Here is a 23393-nt window from a genome sequence, read left to right as displayed (position 1 = left end):
GTCTCTCATGCCTGCCCTCCTCTCTCAGCAGGGTCTCACTTTTTAGCCCTGGCTGTCCTAGAACTCACTGTGTAGACTAGGCGGGCCTCAAATTCATGGAGATCCATCTGCCCCTGCCTCCTGAGCCCTGACATTGCTGGCCTGCCACTAATCTCTTACTCAGTGGTAGATAACACGCTGCATGGATCCACGGGCCTTGCTGCAAGACTGTACAATGCAGGAGATGCTGTCATCTGAGTAATTATTTTGTGTTGGAGGGAGTACAGAGTAGCCTAGATTCCACTTACTAGGCTGTGGGATCCACTGCAAATGCGATGCTAGCAGGCATAGGGATTTTCCTGACAAGCCCAGTCTTCATCTGGGGTAATTTAATCAGTTACGTTTGCCCGCTCTCTCCTCACCACGATGCTCTCCTCTTTTCTCTTGTTGCCCAGGCCTCCTTTACATACCGCCCTTCACTGCCAAGGAGTTTGCGCTATGTTTCCATGGGGAGATACAGTACAGACTGCCACTGTACTGTACTGCCACTGTAGCAACCCAACATGTGCAGTTGCCACCTTACAATACAGTCATGTTATCTATGCCTGCATTTCTCACATTGTATGTTGTTGTTTTCCGACATTTATAAAAGTCCGATCTCTCTCCTTTCTGGCTCTTGTGAGTGTGCTGTCCATCATGGTATGTAGCCTTTCTGTCTCCATTTCCTTGTATGAAGAAATGTGGCTAGTCATAGTCTACTTACAGTAGAGTGGGATTGATCATGTTTCTGTGTAAATAGTCTTTTGCAAGCTGTAAACAGCAAACAGATGTTGGTATTTATCTGTATTGACTTCAAATGCGTAATTTTAATGTTTTTGCAAGATGATTTTTTTCTTTTCTTTAAATCTGTCTTCACTTAATCATGCTTTCATTAGGCAATTTTTTTTTTTAATTTGGGATTGAAAACTGGTCATAAAGACTTTGAGTGTATTTTGATTAAAAATGATTATGTGTTCTTTCAGAGTGTCTTGAATGAATTTTCTAGCAAGGTTTATAATTGAAAATGCTTGTTAAACTTACCAAGCTTCCTGGATTGAGACAATTAAAGCTTGCTTGGGGATTTGGAAATGGGAGTGTTGGAGCACAGGGCAGTCACTTTGGGCTTTCCTTCCGTGTGAGAAATGAGAGTGATGGAGCAGTGAGTGTTGGAGCACAGGGCAGTCACCTTGGGCTTTCCTTCCGTGTGAGACGGTCTCAGCCTTGCTTTCTAACCACCGTGTGGTGTGGAAAATATCCTCATGAATAAGTAGCTGACAGAAGGTGGATAATAAGGAAAATATCCTCATGAGTAGGTAGCTGACAGAAGGTGGATAGTTTGGTTTTTTGTTTTTTGTTTTTTGTTTTTTGTTTTTTTTTGAGACAGGGCTTCTCTGTGGCCTTCATTGTCCTAAAACTCACACTGACTGGCCTTGAACTCACAGAAATTAACCTGCCTCTGCTTTCCCCACCCTCTACCTCGCTGAGTGCTGGGATTAGAGGCATGTACCACCCTTATAAACAGTCTGCTTGTCTGGTTTTGCTTTTTTTGTTTGTTTTGTTGGTTGGTTTCACCTTTGTTGTTGTTGTTGTTGTGTTGGTTTGGGGTTTTTTTTGTTTTGTTTTGTTTTGGCACTGAGAACGAAACCCACAGCCCTGGATACGCTGGGTGACACTGCCTGAGCCACATTCCCAGCCTTGATTTTAAGAGAGGCTGGTTTGACTACTCCTTACCTTATTTGTTTAGTGTATTTGAAATAAAAAATGTCTACTCTTCATTGGTTTCTCTTTGCTGTAACGATTGGTAATAGAAGTCTGCCTGGTGTCTTGGTTTAATCTATTTGTTAACGAAATAGATAGTTTGTTCAGGTTTCCGTGAAAAGCAGGGCCTGTGACTCTCCTGACACATTTGACCATGTTTGCTCTCAGTGCATGACTTAAAGGAACAGTTGAGAGATATGGGAGTCTTTTAACTTGCTTCTCTGGTCTTTAAGAGTCTTTAATAAAGATATAGTTATCGCTACTAACATAATTTAATTGGGAGTGTAGTGGGAAAGAAAAAGGCGGTAGATGATCTTATCTGTGTATAAAACCCAGGGACAGTAACCATGGCTTCAGCAGTGGTTTGGTGTAATGGCTCTGAACTGCCCTGCTACACACTAGCCATTGCACACATGGGAGCAAGCTGTGGGCCAGGATTCCTGTTTTAGTTCCTTCTGCCCTGCGCACAGACCCTTATATGTTGACTTACTAAGAAGAAAGGCATTAAAGAAGAGGCTTCCACAGCTTGGCCGAGAGGTAAAGCTGCTGCAGGCCTGAATAACAGCAGCTGCTAAGAGCAGTAGAGCGTATTGCTGACGTGTTATGGTGTCCCGTCACTAGAATCTAAACTTTCTGAAATAGCTGGCCAGTGACTAGGTTTGCTTCAAGATTAAAATATTTGTATATTTCAGACTTAACTGCTCTGAGAAACCTCTATAATGCATTCAATGATGTCATTCACACACATGTTCACCATGTCATCTTCTTCCAGTTACTAGAGCCTGTGTGTCACCAGCTCTTTGAGTTCTACCGCAGTGGGGAGGAACAGCTGCTGCGGTTCACTCTGCAGTTTCTCCCCGAGCTGATCTGGTGCTACCTCGCTGTGTCAGCCAGCAGAAATGTGCACAGCAGCGGCTGCATTGAGGCCCTTCTTCTGGGGGTTTACAACCTGGTCTGTATTTCACAGATAACAAAATGCTTCTCATCTTAGTAAAACTACTATTCATTTAACAGAAAAAAGAACCTAGGGGTATTGGGGCACTCTATAATTAAAGAAATTTTTATGGGTTGAAATGAAAGCTGAAACTTTCATAGAGATAATAATTTAATAATAGTAATAATAATAATAATTGTCATTATTATTATTCCACCATGAGTGGGGTTTTATTTTTTTTTTTTGTTTTGTTTTGAGACAGGGTCTTGCAATGTAGCTCTGACTTGGCCTGGAGTTTGTTACGTAGAATAGGCTGGCTTCAAACTCATGTAGATCGGCCTGTCTTTCAAGTGCTATGCAGGACAGAAGGCTTGTGCTGCCGTGCCTAATTACTACTATTGCTGAGTTTTCGTGTTCAGTATCTGTTTAAGTGTATTTGTAAGCTGGTTTTTGCCTTCACTAAATAAATAAATAAAGCCGGTAGAAAGACCTACTCTGAGATTCACTAGTCACTAGAAGAGGGAGAGATGTTGTAATTAATATTATAACCTCAAAAAATTAAACCTGGACAAATTGTCCTAGTAACTTAACTTTATTTTTAAAATGTTACGTGTAAAAGGTGACCTTTAAGATATTTCCTTTTCCTTTTGTAGGAAATAGTTGACAAACATGGACATAGTAAAGTACTGAGTTTTACAATTCCGTCTTTATCCAAACCATCTGTATACCATGAAGTAAGTAGCTTTTTATCAAAGGGTATTTGCTGGGTCCTAAGCTCCAAGAGTTCCACAAGTTAGGTGCAGTTACCTGTGCACAGAAGTGAATTATTAGTACCTCAAAAGGTACTGATTATCACCACAGAGTGTTTACCCCTTCAAAAATTAAGTCAGAATCACTACAGTATCGAACTGAGATCTGGTAGTGAAAGCCTTGTTGGAGGCATTTTGTATCTTTGTATAATGGGTAAGGGTCATCTTAATTTGTGTCTGGGTCGGGGCATGGTGGATAATTGTGTACTCCATGATGGAATTTTGGTAATTAAGCATTTTAATTTTCACTTGTGGTTTAGTTTTTAACTTTTTATTAAATCTTGGAGTAGGAATGTGATAGGCAGTCTGACTATCCCTATGCTATATGGTGTGCTAGTAGGCACTCTTCATGCCTTGTGCATTCTCAGTATCATTTTCAACAAAACAGCCTCTTTGCTCTAGCCTTCCAGCATTGGGTCTATGGCACTGACCGAGAGTGCACTCTCCCAGCATGGCTTATCAAAAGTTGTGTACAGTGGACCCCATCCTCAACGGGAGATGCTGACAGCACAGAACAGGTATACTGCAAAGGCACAATTCTAGTATGCTAAGTTGTTTAAAAATTGTTTCAGTAAATGTATAATGATTAGTGAGTTAAATGTGGATATCGAGTCATTTTATAAAAGAATCAGACCTACCTAGACGTACCCCTGGGCTTTGCTACAGGCATTATCTGGAGTTTTGAGGATGCATGACTGTTACTTGCAGACTTCTTTTTCCTTTGAGTTTCCTTACCGTGTCTGTAATGTGTAAGCCTAGTTCTGCTGCTCCAGGCCGGTTAACATTCCTTTGGTCTGTCTTCAGGTTTGAAGTGTTGACATTCCTTCTGTTGTGTTACAACGCTGCCTTAACCTACATGCCCAGTGTTTCTCTCCAGTCACTGTGTCAGATCTGTTCAAGGTAAACCATATTTCCTAGGTTTCTAATACTGCAGCATATGAATGTAGGACTGTTAGTCTGTTGCATACCTAAGTTATTTTTGTGTGATTGTTGGTTTAAAACATTACATAAGTCACCCTACCAAGCACAGAGAAGGTGGCATAGAAATAGTAGCTATCAAAAACCACATGATGAATGTCCAACTGAGTAATGTTTGGGTGGAATATTAAATCAGGAGGAGTTATATTACTTTTAAAAAATGGCATGGTCATAACCTTTTAATTTGTGGAATATGATTGGGCATTTCTTTTTATCTTGTTTGCTTTTATTTCTATGCTATATTTACATAATTGGTAAGGGAGTCGGTGTGTTGTAATCACGTCTTACTTTAGTAACAGGTGTTAGAAGAATGGAAGAGGGCACTGGCGATCAGAGTCCTCTGAGCAGAGGCTCAAGCGTCCGTGAATCCCCGCCCCAACTTTGGGCACTTGGTATGAGAAGTCAAAGGGCAGAGACAGAACATGACTGAGAGTCCAAAGACCCTGGTGGGTTATATTTTGGACCTATGAATGGACAGGGCTATTGCCAGCTCTGTTAAGGCCAGATGTTTGGTGGCATCCCAGCCTGGCCTCAGGCCTTTCCTTTCTCTTTCTAGGCTTTGGCCTTTGCTTTGCTCTTAGGGGTGTGGGCTCGTCACACGGATGGTCTCCTGGCTCCTAGCATTGTACCACCTTCCCTGGCGAGCCTCTGCGCGCTCAGGCCCTGTGACTTGCTCACAAGCTTGCGGTTGGCTCCCCGTCCCTTCTTCCGAGGTGCAGGGCACCCTGTATCAGATGCTCTGGGTCTAGGCCCAGGGGTGCCCATGCAGACAGCTGTGCTGCAGTCTTCGCAGCCTGAGGTATCGGGCCTCCACGTCCATTCGACTCACATATTCTCAGTGGAGCTGAGTGTCAGGAGGCTAAGAAGGGCCAGAAGGACGAGGCCTCTGAGCTGCGCCTCACTTGTCGCCTGCACCACTTCTCATCGTGAAAGTTTTGTTTGCCTTAATTTTTACATTATTTGCTTTGGACATGTTTAGATCCATTGTAAACAGTATAAAATGGCCTGTATTTTATTTATTGTATGTTTTTCAGCATCTTTATTATTGTTGTTTTAGCTTTTTTCAAGACAGGGTTTCGCTATGTAGCCTTGGCTGTCCAGGAACTCACTCTGTAGACCAGGCCGACTCTGAACTCACAGAGACCCACCTGCCTCTGCCTCCCAGGTGCCGGGATTAAAGGTGTGCATCCCTACGTCTAGGAAGAGCATTAAAAGTTTTTATATGTCTGAAATTTTTAATGGATATTACATGAAGCTTGAGTCTAGGTTATAGTACTTTTTCTCATCCTGAAATTTGTACCAAGAATTTAGTCAGGAATTGAAGATTACACTAAGGGTCTGTTAATGGTAAGTTCCATGGAATGTCCCCAGAGTATTGATAATCGAATTGATCAAAATCAGTAAACCAGCCAGTGAGCATGTGACTACCAGCTGCAGACACTGCCTGCCTTGGGCTTTACAGTCTTTTCCCAGTATAGCAGTCGGGGAAATGTTACGGGCCTCTGTTCGGGAGAGTGGTTTCTAGTGGTTACTAGATTTGTAATTTGTATTGTTGGTTCATAAATTTTAGAACATCATCTGTACTTAACAAGTACGTTTCCTTCCATCTTCCAGAATCTGTGTGTGTGGATATCCCCGACAACACGTAAGGAAGTACAGAGGTGCAAGCAGCAGGATACCGATCTCGTCTGGCTTCATGGTACAGATGCTAACAGGCGTGTATTTTGCCATGTAAGTGTGTCATACACACAGCACACTGTTGGCCTTTGGCATATTATAGCTTGTCAGGCTGTTCCTATAACAGCATGATCTCAATAGATGATCATATTTATAAATGAAAAGGAATCAAGTTCTTAATAGTTTGATCATTTAAAATACATATTTTAAAGTTGTGCAGAATTTCAGACTGACTAAAACACTTCATTGTTTTTAAAATTCAGGGTCAGAATGAAGATGGGTAAAATGTGAACATACTCAGTTATTCTATACGTGGATTTTTTAAAAAATTCCAATAACTATTATTTTTTCTGTTTCTAGAAATTCTAGCTCTTAAAAAGCACATTGGAGAATCTTCTGTCAGAAGTAATCCATTTCGTAGTGACTTAGGACAGTGTGTATTTGCATCCTGTCTTGCCCTTTGTAATCCACACGTGACACAAATGACAAGGCACTTGCTTTACAGCCACCTGATACTTTTACTCTCTCTGGTGGACAGTGAGCCTCTAGACTGAGGGAAGAACGTGTGGCCTAGTCTCCTGTCCCTCATAAAGTTTTACTGAGGACAGTTGGGTTCATGCGTGTGCACACTGGCTGTGGCTGCCTCCCTGTTGTAATGGCAGTGCTGTGTAGTTCTGATAGAGGGCGTGTCCCACAGCCTAAAGCATGGGAGTGGGGGAGAGCGTTGGTTGTTGTTGCTAGAGGCAGCAAGTCCTTAAACTGATGCTACAGCTTCTTCCTCAGAGGCTTGGAGTTAGAGATGGGGGCCTGGCTCTAAAATACTTGTTTACTGGCCTTTAAAGAAAGCTCTCCTGAGCTTCGTGTTCCATTGTTTAGTACTGCCCACAGGGCTTGGGAGTGATAGTTTCTTCTCCTCACCTCACTGTGCCTCCCCTCCATCTGTCTTCATGCCTAACTTACCTTCATTCACTCAGTAGACTTGATCTGCAGTTGTCCAGAACAGATCTCTCCTGACATCGCAATACTTGTGCATGTTCCAGTCTTTTCACCAGAGCATTTGAAATAGTGGTTATAGTAACTTAAGTTACCCTGATAGCTTCAATATTTGGGTCACCCTGGAGTTAGTTTTCTTTTTTCTTTTATTTACTGATTTTTTTTGTGGTATGGGGGTTGAACCTAGTGTTTCATGTGAGTACTACTTTATCTTTGGCCCTGGGTTTAGTTCAGTTAATCACTTTATTCGTCGACAGCGTTCTTTCCTCTCGTTATATAGTATGTCTTATAATTCTTGATGTTCATGATCTCACTCAGAAGTAGGGCAGTGGAGACGTAGGTAAATATGATTTATGCCTGAAAACCAGAATGGTTCTTTATCTAGCATACTGAGGAAACTTCGCTGGTGGTGCTACAAAGTTGTTAGCACCTAGGGCTCCAGCAGCCTTAACAGAAATAGTGAAAAGCAGGACAAAGGAGTTCTACTCAATGTAGCCATATTGAGAGAGGAAGAAGTTATGAGAAGACAAGAGGGATATATAGCCACAGTCCGCCTCTCGAGGATCTGTCATTGTCTCTGCTCCAGTTTCTCTTGCAAGGTGTAGTGACCGTCGACTTGAGTTCCTGGAAGACAAGCTTTAGTCCCAGTCCTTCTCTGCCAGCGAGAGACTCTTGGGGAAATTGTAGTTCCCCAAGAGCTTCAGTGGGTTACAGCTAAAGGGAAGGACACGGGTGTCTCTCTTTGCTCTTGGCTTGCCAGCATGGTGGCAGGAAGGTTGTGATACTGTTGCCATAGTTACATTCTGGGTGACCTCTACAAATCTCCCTACTTTTACCTAGAATTTTGGGTAGGAGCTAGATTGCTGATGAGTTTTCCTCCTTCAGGTCTCTCTGTGTGCCTGTCACTCAGAGAGGGTCTCTTCTCCCATTTTTTAGGCCCTCCTTCAGCAACAGAATGTTGTTCCTAGCTGGCCCACCCTTCACCTGCTACAGCACTTGGGGGAGCAGGTCCTGTGTCTCACCTGGGTGGCCCAGTAGAACTGGCCCTGGTTGGGGGGAGGGGCATGGGTGAGCCAGCCTGGAGGGTCTGAGCACAGGAGAGCTAGCTCCACCCTTGCTGGCTGTGGCACTTGAAGAACTAGCCAAGGCATTGCTGGAGAGCTGGCCCTGATCTAGGACTCTGAGTTGGCCACCCCAACATCTACCCCATCTATGAACTGCTGGAGTGCATAATGGGGCTGGTCCTACAGATCCAAAGCTGCTGGATCCCCATGACACAGAACAGCAGCAAGATATCTGAGAGGAGCCCTGGTGAGGAGCCTATATTGATAGTGTAGGAGAAGCCAGAGACATTGAAACACAGCAATGACTTGCTGTTGTAAACGTTTGCAAGAGAAGGCTGGATAAAAGCATAAAAGGGTGTATGGTGGACGCACTAAAGCTTCTCAGTGAGGTGGAGGGGGTTTGTTTCTTTGGTTTGTTTTTTGGTGGTTTTGGTTTTCTTTTTGGGAGAAGATTGCACGGGCAGATTCAAAGGGATGGAGAGATGAATGGGATTGGAGTGCATGATATGAAACTCAAAAACAACCAGAAAGTTAAAAAGAAAAGAAAGGTTTTTTTCTTATTCTCAGTGTACATTAGCCTGGCAGTGATGGGCTGAAATGTCAAGTGTTCTTTCTCTGTTGTCCTGATCCCTGTCAGTTCTAGGCAGAGCCCTTGTCCCTAGTGGTGTGTGCTGAGGAGGAGGGGTCCTCACTGTTCTTGCCTCTCTTTGAGAAGTAGAGAACTCCTAGTTATCTCAGCATAGACGGAGGTTTATATCTGTTTACCCTCAAAGCCACAATTCTTCAGCTATGCCTTGGGGATAATAGGGTGCTAGGATTGACTGTTCTCTCCCCAAAAGCTAAAGAGCTTTTGTTCATATGAAAAAGTACCTGGCAGGCCTGTGCTTTTCCCATGGTAGCGGCCACTCTGCTCCTCCAAGACTACACCACCCAGGGCCACCTTTTCTGGTCCCAGTCCCGCTTCCCATGTTTCTTGTGGCATGGGGGAGGCATGGGGGAAGCCCGTGAGACAATATGAACAGTCCGTGTATATGTTCCAGAGGTTTGTATGCCCTGCTACCTGCAGAACCAGCTTTGTACTGTGCTAGAACCTGTCAGAACACTGAGTTACTTCTCATTGATGCTTATGGCCTCCCTCTCTTGGGCTCAGAATTATTTGTCTGTTGACTTGGATCACTCAGTTGACTTTTAGGAAGGGTTTGATATATCATTGAAAGTTGAACACGGGGTTGGGGATTTAGCTCAGCGGTAGAGCGCTTGCCTAGGAAGCGCAAGGCCCTGGGTTCGGTCCCCAGCTCCGGAAAAAAAAAAAAAAAGAAACTGCCGAAAGTTGAACACATGTAATACACACAAACCGATGTAATACACACATACCGAATTTCTCATCTCTTGTGTTTGCAACATGCATTCTGTTCCTTTCTAAATGGCCTTCAGAACGCAAAGGAACAGCTATGTAGGAAAGTGGGTAGGGCTGTGTTCTCAGTAAAACCATGGGAACTACATGGTAATTTGACCATAATTGTTCAGAGAATTATTCTAAAGTATGTAATTTATTATGTTCTGAGTTACTTTGACAGTGTGAGATGCCTGAAATTGCATTAGCTCTTTGATTTCTGTTCTATAAATAGTCATGTTCCTTAGAGAAGAAATGTACATGTATAAAATTTTCCTTGCTATTAATAGGCTTTCAGATAATAGGGACTCAATGACTTAAAAATATTCTTAAGAATAATAGAATGTAAGCAGTGTGCTAATGTGGTCTGTGGCTTTCTTTAGAAGAGAGAAATAGTTCCTCATTAAGTTTTGTCTTGTTATATAGGATAAACTAAAAGTAATGCTTTGTTTAACTCCCATGTTTTTGCAGATACAATGGAGAATGGGATCTAGCTCAGAAAGCACTGGATGATATTATATACAGAGCCCAGCTAGAGCTGTACCCAGAGCCACTGCTGGTAGGTTCTGTACTTACTTAGTCATGCAAATTCTTAACTTACAACTTTTTAGCTTAGAACTATGCATTGAAAAGTAATGCATGGCATATGAAAATGTCTATAATACTCAGAGCTTTGTTGTACTGGGAAATATTACATTTAAAAGTGTTTATATGGGGCTGAAGAGATGGCTCAGCAGTTAAGAGCACTGTTTGCTCTTCCAGAGGTCCTGAGTTCAATTCCCAGCAACCACATGGTGGCTCACAACCATCTGTAATGGGATCTGATGCCCTCTTCTGGTGTGTCTGAAGACAGAGCGTGTGTGTGTGTGTGTGTGTGTGTGTGTGTGTGTGTGTGTGTGTGTGTGTGTGTGTGTGTGTGTGTGTAAGCTGGTGGTGGTGGACACCTTTAATACCAACCCTTGGAAGGTAGAAGCAAGCCTCTGAGTTTGGGGCCAGCCTGTTCTGCAGAGCGAGTTCCAGGACAGCCATGGCTACACAGAGAAACCCTGTCTGGAAAAACAAAAACAAACAAACAAAAAGTACTTGTATAAAAATTGGAGATTTAGGGGCTGGAGAGATAGCTCAGTGGTTAAGAGCACTGACTGCTCTTCCAGAGGTCCTGAGTTCAAATCCCAGCAACCACATGGTAGCTCATGACCATCTGTAATGGGATCTGATGCCCTCTTCTGGTGTGTCTGAAGACAGCGACAGTGTACTCATCTATAATAAATAAATAAATCTTAAAAAAAAATTGGAGATTTAATTTAACTAAGTACTTTCCTCTGCTCCTAAGAATTTCAGCGCACTAAGTACATTTTCAGTTAGCATTTGAAGCTGAGAAAGAAACCTAGTTCGATATTTACCAACCACAAACCTTCACATTGTTCTGAGGTGTGAGCATCCCTCTGTCCCTCCTACTCCCTGTTTTGGAGGGTTTATGTGTCATCATATCAATATACCTTGGGGAGAAAACTCTTCTTATGAATTTGGTAAAGCTTAGCCTTATATTTCATCTAGAAGTAAGTAGTGTATCTGCTTACCAGTCTTCAACTTCATTATTTCCTTTCAGGTTGCTAATGCAATAAAGGCTTCACTGCCGCCGGGTGCCATGAAATCTAGTAAGGAAGGCACACGGTGTATTCAGGTGGAGATCACACCCACGTCCTCCAGGATCTCAAGGAATGCCGTTACCAGCATGTCAATAAGGGGTCACAGATGGAAGAGACATGGTGAGCACTCCTCAGTCTGAGCGCTGCTGGCTCTGACATGGCTCTCGGCAGCTGTGGTTAGAACCTGTGATCTCAGGAAACAAAGACCCCAGGTTCCCATGCAGGGCACAGAGAGTGGGAGGGTGACACTTCTCATGTTGGCCATATGAGTGAAGTAAACTGTTTAAAGTTGACTGGGGGGGTTGGGGATTTAGCTCAGTGGTAGAGCGCTTGCCTAGCAAGAGCAAGGCCCTAGCAAGGCCCTGGGTTCGGTCCCCAGCTCCGAAAAAAAGAAAAGAAAAGAAAAAAAAAAAAGTTGACTGGGTGCAGTAGGGCAGGAGAGCAGAAAGCGCAGGGCAGCTGCTCATGTGCTTAGGTTGCTGGCGTGGGCCGTGTGCAGCTGCTGATAGCCTCCTGCTCCAGTGTCAGGCGTTTAGCTTGCAGGTTCTTCATGTTGCAGTAGACCTACCCACCAGTGACCTTCCATTCTGTTGGGACTCCCTGGGAAGAGTGTTATGCTGTTAATACACCAGACGTTTCTATTTTACAAATTCATTTTCATTCCAGATTATATTAGTTTTCTTCCTTATCTGCTTCATGTTACTATTTTAAAGTGTTGCTGGAAGTTAATTTCGTTCACCATGCTCCCGGTGCTTTGCCACTTCCCTCTCCTCTCCTTGATCTCCTCCTTGCTCCGTCTCTTCTTGGTAGACTTCCCTAACAGAGATGGGCCAGACAAGTAGTGTCAGCCTTCCCAAAAGAGACCTTCACTGCTTCTATGCCCCACGAGTGCATGGATCGCGAGTGTTAAGAGGACCTACTCTGCTCTCTTCCTCCTCTGCTCGGAAGTGAAAATAGCAGCTCAGTCTGGGAGACTGTGTCATAGCCGTGCCCCTGCAGTCCAAAGAGAGAAGGGAAGGGAAGGGTGAGTGACAGGGCATACATAACACAGAGAGCTGGTCCTGCCTGAGAAGGCTTGTTGTCACCTCAGACACACACACACACACACACACACACACACACACACACACACACACACACACGAGAGGGGGGTGGGGAGGCTGTGCCAAAAGAGAAAGGGGGGGTGCTACAGTTTAACCAATGGTGGTTGTTGCTCATTTTAAAGTTACTCTAGAAGTCCTGAAGGTCCAACCGGGAGGCACAAACCAGTTTGTGATGTTTGCTATTAGACAACTACAAAATGCATACAACTCCAAACATACCTCTGTTTCTTCAGTGAAGTAATGCCTCACCATGTGAAAGCAGGTGCAAGTACGACAAGCTGGTCACTGTGCACACACTCACTCCCAAACCACTGCTGCAGAGGCGGGCGACAGCGCGTTCTCATGGCTTTCCTCTCTTCCTTCTCACTGTGTGTGTGTGTGTGTGTGTGTGTGTGTGTGCACAGGTGTGGCTTTACAAGAAACAGATACATATCCTGCAACAAGATGGAAGTTATTTTTCAGAAACATTTTATAGGACAAAAATGACCAAAACAGGATAAAACAGTCTTTACAATTATTGTGTCTGGGATGCCCTTATGGATCTAGGTGACATTTTGGCTGCCGCTTGCAGACTCTCTCCGGGTACAGCATCATTAAAGTAGCCCTTTTATTGCCTGTTCCTTTATGTTTATTCAGCCTTCACTGCACTTGAGCACCTCTTGTTTATGATAGCAAAAGTGTCATAATTGAGGATATAAAAGAGAATGGACTATAAAATAGAGAGAGGCACACCCATGAGCAGATAGTGTAAGGGCTGGCCTCAGTTGTCACTCTCTGAGTGTGACTGTCTCTCCTTCACTGAACTATAATAAATGATATTTGCTTAGTCTCTCTAGAGGTAGGCGGCAGCATCCTTCTCAAGTGTAGTTAGTCTAGATTTTCCTTTGGGCTTCCTGTGTTTCTATTGCAGGAACAAAATACCCTAAACACCTCCCACTGGGCCCTCTTGCAAAGGATTCCCTACCTCTCATGCTGCCATATGGGGAGCCTACCTGGCATCCAGCATGCAAGCCATATGGAAACACAACTTCATGTGTCCTTTCCTTATGTCAGTGATTTCTGCCTGGACCTTATTGTTCTGGCTTTCGAATAAGCAGTAGCTTCTTGTGGAGGGGGTGGTTATCATTTTATATTTCTTAACTGTATAGACAGTTCTTGATTTAAAAATAGATTTGAAATTTTCTTCATATGTAAAATTTTACGTATTGTATTTTCTGTAACAAAATCTAAGTAAAACATTTCTTTAGAAACAGTATGAAGGGGCATGTAGATCCCAGAGTGACCCGCAGTGGCCTTTCTGTATTTCTGAAGCATAGTACTGTGGTGGTCACTTCAGGTCATGGTGATGTGGACTTCGAGAGCTCCTGTGTTTGAGGGGATCCTGGGTCAGCTGTCTGTTCAGCTCACCTCCCCACTCTTCCCACAGCTGTCCCCATGGGAAGGCATGTTCTTTGTAAACCCTTCACCCGTGACAGGACTAGGGCTTTGTAACGATACACTAGTGGGGATGGAGCCGTGGGAGGACAGAAGAAAAAGGAGCATCCATTTTAAGGAATAGTTTGCTTTTTCTTCTCGACTCCTTTGTTTTCCACTTGTGACAAAGACTAAAGCATATCTTTTCTGTTGAGCCTTTTCTTAGTTCTTTTTGTTGCTGGGAGGAGATACCATGATGAAGGCAATTTATAGAAGACAGTTTACTGGGGTCAGGAAGCTCCAGAAGGTTAGAGTCCATGGTCTTCGTAGGCAACGTGCTGGGGTAGTAGTGAGAGCCCCCACCTGATCCCCAAGCAGGAGGGAGCATACAAACACTCCCCAGGGACTCGCCTCAAACAAGGCCACACCTCATGACCCCAAACCTCCCCCAACTGGGGACCAAGCGTTCAAGCATATGAACCTATTGGAGCCATTCTTTTTATTCTTTAACTTTTTATTGGTTCTTTGTTAGTTCACATCATGCATCTCAATCCCACTTCACTCCCTTTCCATTCTTAGCCACCCTTCCGACCTTGCCACCCCCCAAAGGAAACAAAATAATGACTAAAACAAAAATTAAAACAAAAACCTCACATCTCACCAATTCAAAACACCACAGTTGCCGTGGCAAAATACCCTGAAAACTTTTGAAGGAAAAAGGGGTTTCTTTCGGCTCACGGTTGGAGGGTGTGGTCATTGCATGGCCTTGAGGCAGCAGGAGTGCAGGCAAGGCAGCTAGGAGGAAGGCCAGTGGAGAGGCTCAGTCACCTCTGCTTTCCACAGTGAGTCTCCGTCCAGGGCGAGCTGCGGCCAGTGGGTGGGTTTCCACCTCAGCAGCCTGAAGATGATCCCCCGTGAGGCAGGCCAGTGCCCGGTGATTCTCAGGCTCGTCAGATTGACCGTTGTGACTGACCATCAAAGGCCTTTTCCCTTTTCTCCTGTACATATTTGTCCTTACTGGTTTTTATCCTCCCTCCTTCTTCTATACAGATTAGAAGAAGGAGTTGGGGGGTGAGCCTCTCCCACTGGAGCAAGCAGGCAGGCAGGACTTTACAACCTTTCTTCTTCGTTTGTCATTCAGTTAAGCCGTGTAGGCATAGTGGTGTGTGTATGTATCTGAGTCATCAAAGAGTACACGAGCAACAGATACATTCAATTTTAGCAATTGATCACATTGATTCTTTTCTACTATTAGTACAAATGATTCTTTTAGTCCAAACTTATGGTCTGTTTTTTATTATTAATTTTGGACCATTTCAGTTACCTGTAGCAGTTACTTCTGAGTTGTCCTGGAAGGCATCTCAGGATGCTCTGAAATGAGCATGGCATTCTTTTCTTTAAGAATCGCCCACAGCTTATGTTGCAATGGGGAAAATCGTAAAGAAGGTGAAACTACTTTTATCTCAACATTTGCTAACATTCCAGGACCCAGATGTCTGCCATCACCCACTGCCACCAGGGCCACTGTCAGCCCTGGGCTCACGCTCTGATCTAATCCCTCCAGATTTCAACGCAGTGCAGTGATAACAGGATTCTTTTTAAAGAGATCTGGTACATAACTAATTGCATGCTGACCTGCTCTCCACAGTTTCACCCGACTCTTAATACTGTAGTGAAGCAGCTTTGTTCCCTGTTGTGTCTTTCAAGTTCTTCAAGGCTCTGGGGAAGTTGTAACGGCTCTGTCTGTGTCTGTGCTTAACTTTGAAATGGGTCAGATATACAGTCCCTGCTTTGACCTTTCATAACCTCATGATTAGCGCCTTACTTATAAGATGATGATTTAACTCTCCAAGACAGTTGCTTCCTTGATTCCGTAGTGGGGGATAATTCAAGGCAAAAGGGTTTTTTAAATATAGATTTTAAAGCACTTATATGTTGAGGGCTATGTACAAAACAAAAGACAAGTAGAAAAAGAAAAGAGTACACTTAAAGAAAAGAACTTTAAGATAAATAGCTTGTAATGATAGAAATAGTCAAAAAACGAAAATCCCAGGAAGGATAGACTAAGATATTTATAAAAAGAAGTAGCATTATTTTAAAACAAATAAGGGCAATTTTACTTAAATATTTTCTTGAAAAAATAAAACTAAGAAGAGAAGGAAAGCACAGCATGTCTTTGCCCCTCATTCCGTGGTTGTGAGAATGTCTGTGACGCTAGCAACCTCTGCCTGCAGCGGTGGGACTCCCACCTCGACTCCCAGAGCTGCAGGCACTGAGATTCCCCTCACTGTCTTCTCCACCCAGGTTCCCTTCTCCCACCTCTTCCAGAGCAAACGTAACTCCTATTTTTGTTTGTTTACCACAACCAACACCATTGTGACTCATTCTTCCTCCACTTTAGAAAAAATTACCTACGTGGGAACAACGTAAGCTATTTTCCATTCTTTGAAAGTGGTTACTGGAATCACACTTCCATTTTATATAAGTCTTCTAATTAAGTTATAGGCTGACATATGGTTGCAATAATGAGCATGGAAAACCTTGCCAATAGCTTCTAAAACTCCACCAAACCCCCAAGTCTTCATCTCTGTCTCCTTCCCTCTGTCCATTTGTCCAGTGATGGGAGCAGTAAGTCAAAGCATTTCCTCTACTTTGGAGAGCTCATAAAGGCTGGTTTTAAATCGGCCGAAGGCTGACTAGTTCTTTAAGAGCCGCTTTGTTGGCTATTCAGGAATTGTGTTCTTGGTAAATTTACATTAGATAATTTGCCATTCAAATAATAGTCCCTTCCTAAAACTTAAATTTTGAATGTTCTCAATTTGAAATAAATGTGCTTAGTTTGAGAGGAGTAACAAGCATAAAAGAAGGCCATGACTGCCGACAGAGTCTGTGTTAGCTATTGCTCCTGGGGAGGAACCCACTCGTACCTGACAGGCCATTATCAGAACAAGCGTTTTTTAAATGTTTAATACCTAGTATCTTACTTCACTAGTTAATGTCAAAATAGGAAATAGATCCTACTTGGCTTCTTAGTTATGTACAGTTACAGCCGTTTGCCAATAGGCAAGGGTGGGTAATAAAAAAATAATGAAAATCGTATTTTCAAGCTGGGTCCTTTGAGCATCACCCTGCTTTTGGCTCTAGCACATGCTAAATGCGTAATGCTAACACAGTTCCCGTTTTCCTTTCAGAGGTAGGAGGGATTGAATCCAGGCTCTCTTGTGCTAATCCCTAACCTTTGGGTTTCTGAGGTGGAACCTCTGTATGTAGCCCCAGTTGGCCTCAAACTCAGAAACCCCCTTCTTCAGCCTCTTAGGTACCAACGTGTGTTGATCCTTTATTAGAACTACCTCTTAATTCTCTTAATTATTTTGACATACAATTTAGAGGATTACAAGCTTTTAAGGTAGTAAAAAGGAATTATAAATAAGAAGTATGTATTTTAAGTTTTCTAACATAAAGACCAACAGCAAATACCTTGAGAATATTAGAGAATCAAATTGATACAGTTTAAATATATTGAGCCCAAAGAAAGTGCAGTTGCCAGGTTACGGCAGCAAGCAGTTTGATTACAATTTTGGTTTAGCTAAGTGAGATAGTATAGTTCAAAGAGACTTGTAATTATGTTAGAAAATTATCAGAAAAAGTAGTCTGTCATAATTTGCTCAGTGACTAAGTACTTGGTATTAGGTGAATTTTTTTTTAAAAAAGGAATGATAAAAGGATTCAGAGGTGGGTAATCAGTCGCTCATTGGGTAAAATGCTAGCAGACAAGCTGAAGGGGCCGAGTGCAGGCCTCAGCGTCCATATTGAGGCTGGCTGGTGCAGGCCTGGATGCAGTGTGGGACCTGGCTGTTGAAGACGGGGCCCTGGAGCTTGCTAGCCAACCAGTTTTGGTGATTCACTGAGCTGCAGTCTTCAAAACAAGGTGAAGAAGCATCTGGAAGAAACCTGATTGAATGTCTGACCTTCATACACATGTGCACACACGGAACATACAGCAAATGCCACACATAAGTGCAAAAGATACTACTAGTGTATAAAATTATTTATTTTAGCCAAATGTGGCGGGCACATCTTTAATCCCAGCACTTAGGAAGCAGAGGAAAATGGCCCCTCTGTGAGTTAGAGGCCAGTTTGCTCTACAGAATAAGTTCCAGGACAGGCAGAGCTACACACACAAATCCTGTCTTGAAAATTAAATATAATAATAATAACAGTAGTAATATTATTTTTAAGTGATCAGTGATTTAGAGGATGTTAATAAGTTTCTATTGTATAACGTTGATGAAGCAAGAAAGCAGGAATTTTCTAACCATTGAAGAGATTTAAAATCAGAAATGAATTTCCATAAAAGTATTTTTAAAATAATTGTTTATAAGCATTTCAAACCATTAAAGATTATCTTTCTAGATACTGGAGAAGATAAACTTAAAGATCTTGAAATGGAATGTTTATTTTGTGTCTGATTTTATGACAATGAGAAAGGGCTTAATTTGAAGAAAATTAAAGTTAATAAGAGTCTTTAAAACATTTTTTAAAATAGTGGTAATTTTAAACTCACAAGTAGCAAACTTTGGGAACTGGTTATTAGACTCTTTTGTGAGATGGCTCAGCGGTTAAGAGCACCGACTGCTCTTCCAGGGGTCCTGAGTTCAAATCCCAGCAACCACATGGTGGCTCATGACCATCTGTAATGGTGTCCCATCCCCTCTTCTGGTGTGTCTGAAGACAACCATAATGTATTCAAATATATAAAAATAAATAAATCCAAAAAAATTGAGAACTGTAAGCCAGGCTAGTGGCCTGTGGATCCTGAGCTGAGCCGGGGTCTCATGGAGCCCACTGAGTCGCCCGCCCACAGCGTCTGCTTCTGACTGCAGGTGTCTGCCTGTTCCGTCTTCCCTCAGCTTTGAGCAGGGTGAGGCCCTTAGCTCCCAGGCCTGTGTGGTAATTTCCTCTGCCCCTTTTTTTTTTTTTTTTTTTTTTTTTTTTTTTTTTTTTTTTTCCGGAGCTGAGGGCCAAACCCAGGGCCTTGCGCTTGCTAGGCAAGCGCTCTACCACTGAGATAAATCCCCAACCCCCCTCTGCCCCTTTCTAACTTGGGCTGTACTTTGTGTTCAGTGTTTTGTGTTAAGCAGTGTGACTTCTGTTGGTTGAAGAAGGCTAAGGAGGCAGGTAGGTGGTCGATCCATGAGCCTGTCAGTGGCTGCCTTTGCTGCCTTTGCAGTCTGAAATGTCGGTTCCACGAGTCTTACTGCTGAGACCTCACTTATCGAGCATGTCCACTGTGACTCACTCGTCCTTCCTTCCAACCCTGGGACACTCAGGCATTTCTGCCTTAGGGCCTTTGACTAGCTCTTTGAGATGTGTGGTTGAAATTTGAATAGCAAGAAGGCATCACCAATTTGCACTCTTCCTTCTTCTACATTGTTATGTAGCTGGCACCTCTTCTTCATTCAAGTCTCAGCTTCCACAAAGCAGCCTCCCAAACCAGCCATCTGAAGTAGCCTTACCCCGTTACCTCCTTACTGATTGCACTTTTTTATCCGAATTTTCTTGCTGTTCAATTTTGCTTTTCTTAATTCCTGCATAGTAGGAAGGTCTGGTATCTGTTATGTTTGCCATTGACTTCTCAGCCTAAAACAATGGCTTGCACATTCTAGGTGCTTAGTATATCCATGGATGAAAGGTCTAGGGGGAGTGGTTTGTCCCTTTTCTGACTGTGTGACAGAAACGAGAAGGCTGATGTGTGGGGTGATATTTGCTCTGTAATCAAGTCAGTGGTTAGAGTTTTCATTCTATGCTTTCAGATGTGTATATAGTTTTCACAATTGTACTTCATTTTAAATGTTTGCTGCTTTGGTTTTGTTTAACATTGTAAATGTTTTTCTAAGTTCTGGTGATCCTGCTGTAGTTATTTTAATGGCTACATAATAACGTATTTGCTACATTGAGTTGATAACGTGTCATTTACTTACCTGTGCCCATATATTGAAGAATTTGCTTCTAATTTTTCCTGTTATAAATAATACTTTAGAGTACAACCTAGTAAATACATACAGAATTTCAGCATTGGATAGAATAAATTATAATCACTAAAAGATGGTGTAGAGAGTAGGGGTTGCTCTGGCTCCTTGTACCATTTTTCCGTGTGTGTGCAGAAGGATCTGTACCAGGACTGTAAAGGATGTGTAGGGCTCTTTGGAGTTTAAAGTTCTTGTCACTTTGCTGTCAGGCTTTGTGACTCAGTGTGTTCTGTACGCTGCGCCTTATTACTTCACACGGGAGTTTCAGGAGCCTCATATCACACCATACTTTAGCTCAGAAGAGGGTGTGGTATAAAATGTGTAAATCCTACTAATAATTAAGTTGTCTTTATTAAAATTGTCACCTTTAATAAACAGAACAACTATAAGGCAAATAAGAACAGAACCTAAGATTATTTCATGGGTGCAGGTAGAATAGATAGTTCAGTTTATGAAATTATGTTTGACAGAAATCATAGCTTTTCACAATTAGTTTTTGGAATGTCTGTAATTAGTTCACCTTTTTTCAAAATCAGAAGAAATGTTTGAGACAAAATCATTTGAGTTGCCTTTGAGAACAAAATTGGAATTGTCTATTAAAAGTGTTCACAGCCAAGAATGGTCTATAACTCCAGCTACCCTAGAGGCTGAAGCAGGAGAATCATAGGTTTGAGGCCAGCCTGGGCTATGCAGCAAGATTCTGTCTTAAAACAGACACGCCAACAAAGAAAAACCTAACTATTCTTACATTTTCAGTGTCTACAAAGTGTGTGTGTGTGTGTGTGTGTGTGCGCGCGCGCGCGTGTGTGCGCGTGTGTGTGTGCACGTGTGTGTAGGGAAGGGGAACTTCTGTGCCATGGTGCATGTATGGAGGCCAGGGGACAGTTTGTAGACTTGGCTGTCCCGCCTTTGCCTGGGTCTGGGTTCCAGGCTCAGGTCTCAGGCCTGCACGGCAGCTTTACTCATGCATGGCGGCTTGCTAACCCTCAGGAAGCATTCACTAACTCTCCTCATCTCCATCATGAGAAGTGCTTATGTGCACAGACACTGGAAAATAAAGCAGTCTCAGGGAATTTTTGTTTTGGGTATTTTAATTTTTCTCAACTTATTTGAAGTCAAATATAAATATTTCTTTTTATGGGTATAAATTAATCACAATTCCTTTTATATATATATTTTTTAGTTCCAAGGAAAAGCAACTCTTTTGTTATATAATTTATATTCCCTTAAGACATCTTCTATGTAATTTTCTTAAAGAAAAGATTATCTCTCTTTACTTATATATGCCATTTTTTAATAAGATAATAAAAAACTAGTTTATAAAAGATTTTTGATGTTACTAAGCATTATAATAAACCTACATTTAGAAATGCCTACTTCATTTTTCTGAAACAAAGAACTTATGCTCTTTCTTACCACCTAGAAATATTTATTATCTTAAGCTATGTATTACTCGTGTGGTTTAAAGGGAAAAGAGAACATTTTCCGAGCTTCCCTTGTTCATGCTCTGCATTTTCACCTTATTTATCACCTGGTAATAGGCATTCATTCAGTTCACTAAACGCACATTTACTAGGGCTCAGTGGCTGGGAGCACTGTCTGCTCTTCCAGAGGACTCAGGTCCATCTCTAATTCCAGTTGGAGGGGATTGGAGGCCCTGTTCTAGCCCACACGACACTAGGCACAAAAGTAGTGCATACACGTGCATGCATGCCAAAAACCTGGACATACAGAATAAACATTTTAAAAATTAAAAAAAGAAAAGGGTTGGGGATTTAGCTCAGTGGTAGAGCACTTGTAGCAAGCGCAAGGCCCTGGGTTCGGTCCCCAGCTCCGAAAAAAAAAAAAGTTAAAAAAAGACACTAACCAGAAATATTGTCCCCTAACCTTCCGCAGTATTAGGTCTTTAACAGTGAGTGGTCTGTGTAGAATATATAGCTAGATAGGCAAGGCGCCTGTAGCTTGTTATAAGTAGTTTTTAAAAAGAAACAGAAGAGAAGAGAGGGCATATGAAATAATGGGATGTTGAGACTTTTGATGGGTGACGGGGCAGTCTCCATCGAAAGGCTTCTGAGAAAGTAAGATGTGGCTTTCAGCTGTTGGGGAAACCCAGGAGGCCAGCCCAACGTGCTGGGGAACAAGGGACTGTCGCAGGAGTTTCACGGTAGAAAATGCCAGAGACATTAAGGAAAGGATCATGTAATAGGTACTTGGTTATGTAATGATGTTTCTCTACTGTCTGACTTCCCTAAGAGTAATCCTTTCTTTCTTGCTGTGTCCAGAATAACATATTTGTCTTTTTATGAGTTTACGGAGTACTCAGTTCCCTTTAGAGCAGTGTTTATTGTTACATTTAATGGTTTTTCTATGGGCTCAGCCCCGGACCGCTGCTCTAAGTGTGACTAACAGTCCACCTGCCAGCCCAGCTTCAGACACACCCTTCTTGCCGTTTCTGTTTTCCTGCAAACTTCCATCGGTGAAAATCGACATTTTTAAACCATTAACTTCCATCAGCATATTTTCACAAATAAAACCAATTACAAATAAAAGCAAACTGACCTTGAGGATAAATTCCTCAGGTGTTCTTCTCGAGTGTATTTGCTGTGACTCTCGGTTCAGCCAGTCATTTGCCTTCTTTAAATGACCAAGAATCTAAACGGATAAACATTGTTGGGAGATGTTAGAGAACATTTGCGTCAGTTGGTTCTGACAAATTGAGTTAGAATTCCCTGTGTGTAAATGGATGTTTGAAACCAGAAGTCTCGCTTCTTAACCTTGTGCTCTACACACTTCCATACTTTCTGAACTTCAGTTTCCCCTTAGCAAATGGGGATTAGACGGCCTGCTGCAGTCTCTGTCATGTTGTTTTGAGATCATAGAGTAAGAGTGTGCTAAAAAATAGTGTCATTGAGTATCCCTTTTTCTGTTAGAACACACACACAGACACACACACACACACACATATAACTTTTAAATTTTTTATAAAAATTAGGTTTTTTTATACCCAGGTAACTGCCAACCTTTTTTATTTGCCCTCTGGACTGAAGGTCTTTGTAATTTTCCTTTCTGAAATGGTTTCTACAGTATAAGCGAACAAGTCTTGGCTGCCACCCAGCAGTGCTGTGCTGACTTTACTCTGTTGCTCTGACCTCTGCCACATGCCATGATAAGAACTGATTAGCCCTTGCTTTTGAATGTTAGCAACTAGGAATAGGCTTGGCTGCTTCCACACAGAATGGCAGGCTTCCGAGGCCCCGCCTGAGAATGAGGAACTGGGCGGGTGAGGCCCCAGTTAAGGAGAAAAGACTTTATGAGGATGAGGTTACGACCGTGGATGCAGGACAACAGGAGCTTTGAGTGCTCCTTGTGGCTAGATGTGGTGGTCAGGGCACCTGTGGGAATCCATTTCCAAGCTGTGAAGGACTCAGAGCAGACCAGAGGTTTCTGACCAGCTGCATGCCAGTCACCTGGGAGCTGTGTAGTGCCCAAGCTGCTTTATCCTGCGGGTGGATCAGGTGGCCGTGGTGAAAATGGGCACCTGTAAGGCTCCAGGATGGCCAGGTCACCCTGGGTAG

The 23393-nt window shown here is 42.7% G+C and overlaps 1 protein-coding gene across 2 annotated transcripts in view; it reads left to right on the top strand.

The window, feature by feature from the left end:
- Positions 1-23393, top strand: part of Fam126a (family with sequence similarity 126 member A) — a 61085-nt gene that overhangs the window by 33755 nt on the left and 3937 nt on the right. For both annotated transcript variants that reach the window (XM_032907108.1, XM_032907109.1), the window contains exons 4-10: positions 2549-2728; positions 3364-3444; positions 3922-4037; positions 4324-4419; positions 6112-6228; positions 10096-10183; positions 11234-11393. In XM_032907108.1, coding sequence (XP_032762999.1) covers positions 2549-2728; positions 3364-3444; positions 3922-4037; positions 4324-4419; positions 6112-6228; positions 10096-10183; positions 11234-11393 — 838 coding nt within the window. The remainder of the gene's footprint in view (positions 1-2548; positions 2729-3363; positions 3445-3921; positions 4038-4323; positions 4420-6111; positions 6229-10095; positions 10184-11233; positions 11394-23393) is intronic.

The sequence above is a fragment of the Rattus rattus genome, chromosome 6 (assembly GCF_011064425.1).
Source record: "Rattus rattus isolate New Zealand chromosome 6, Rrattus_CSIRO_v1, whole genome shotgun sequence".
Taxonomy (NCBI): domain Eukaryota; kingdom Metazoa; phylum Chordata; class Mammalia; order Rodentia; family Muridae; genus Rattus; species Rattus rattus.
This window is presented reverse-complemented; position numbering and strand designations above follow the sequence as displayed.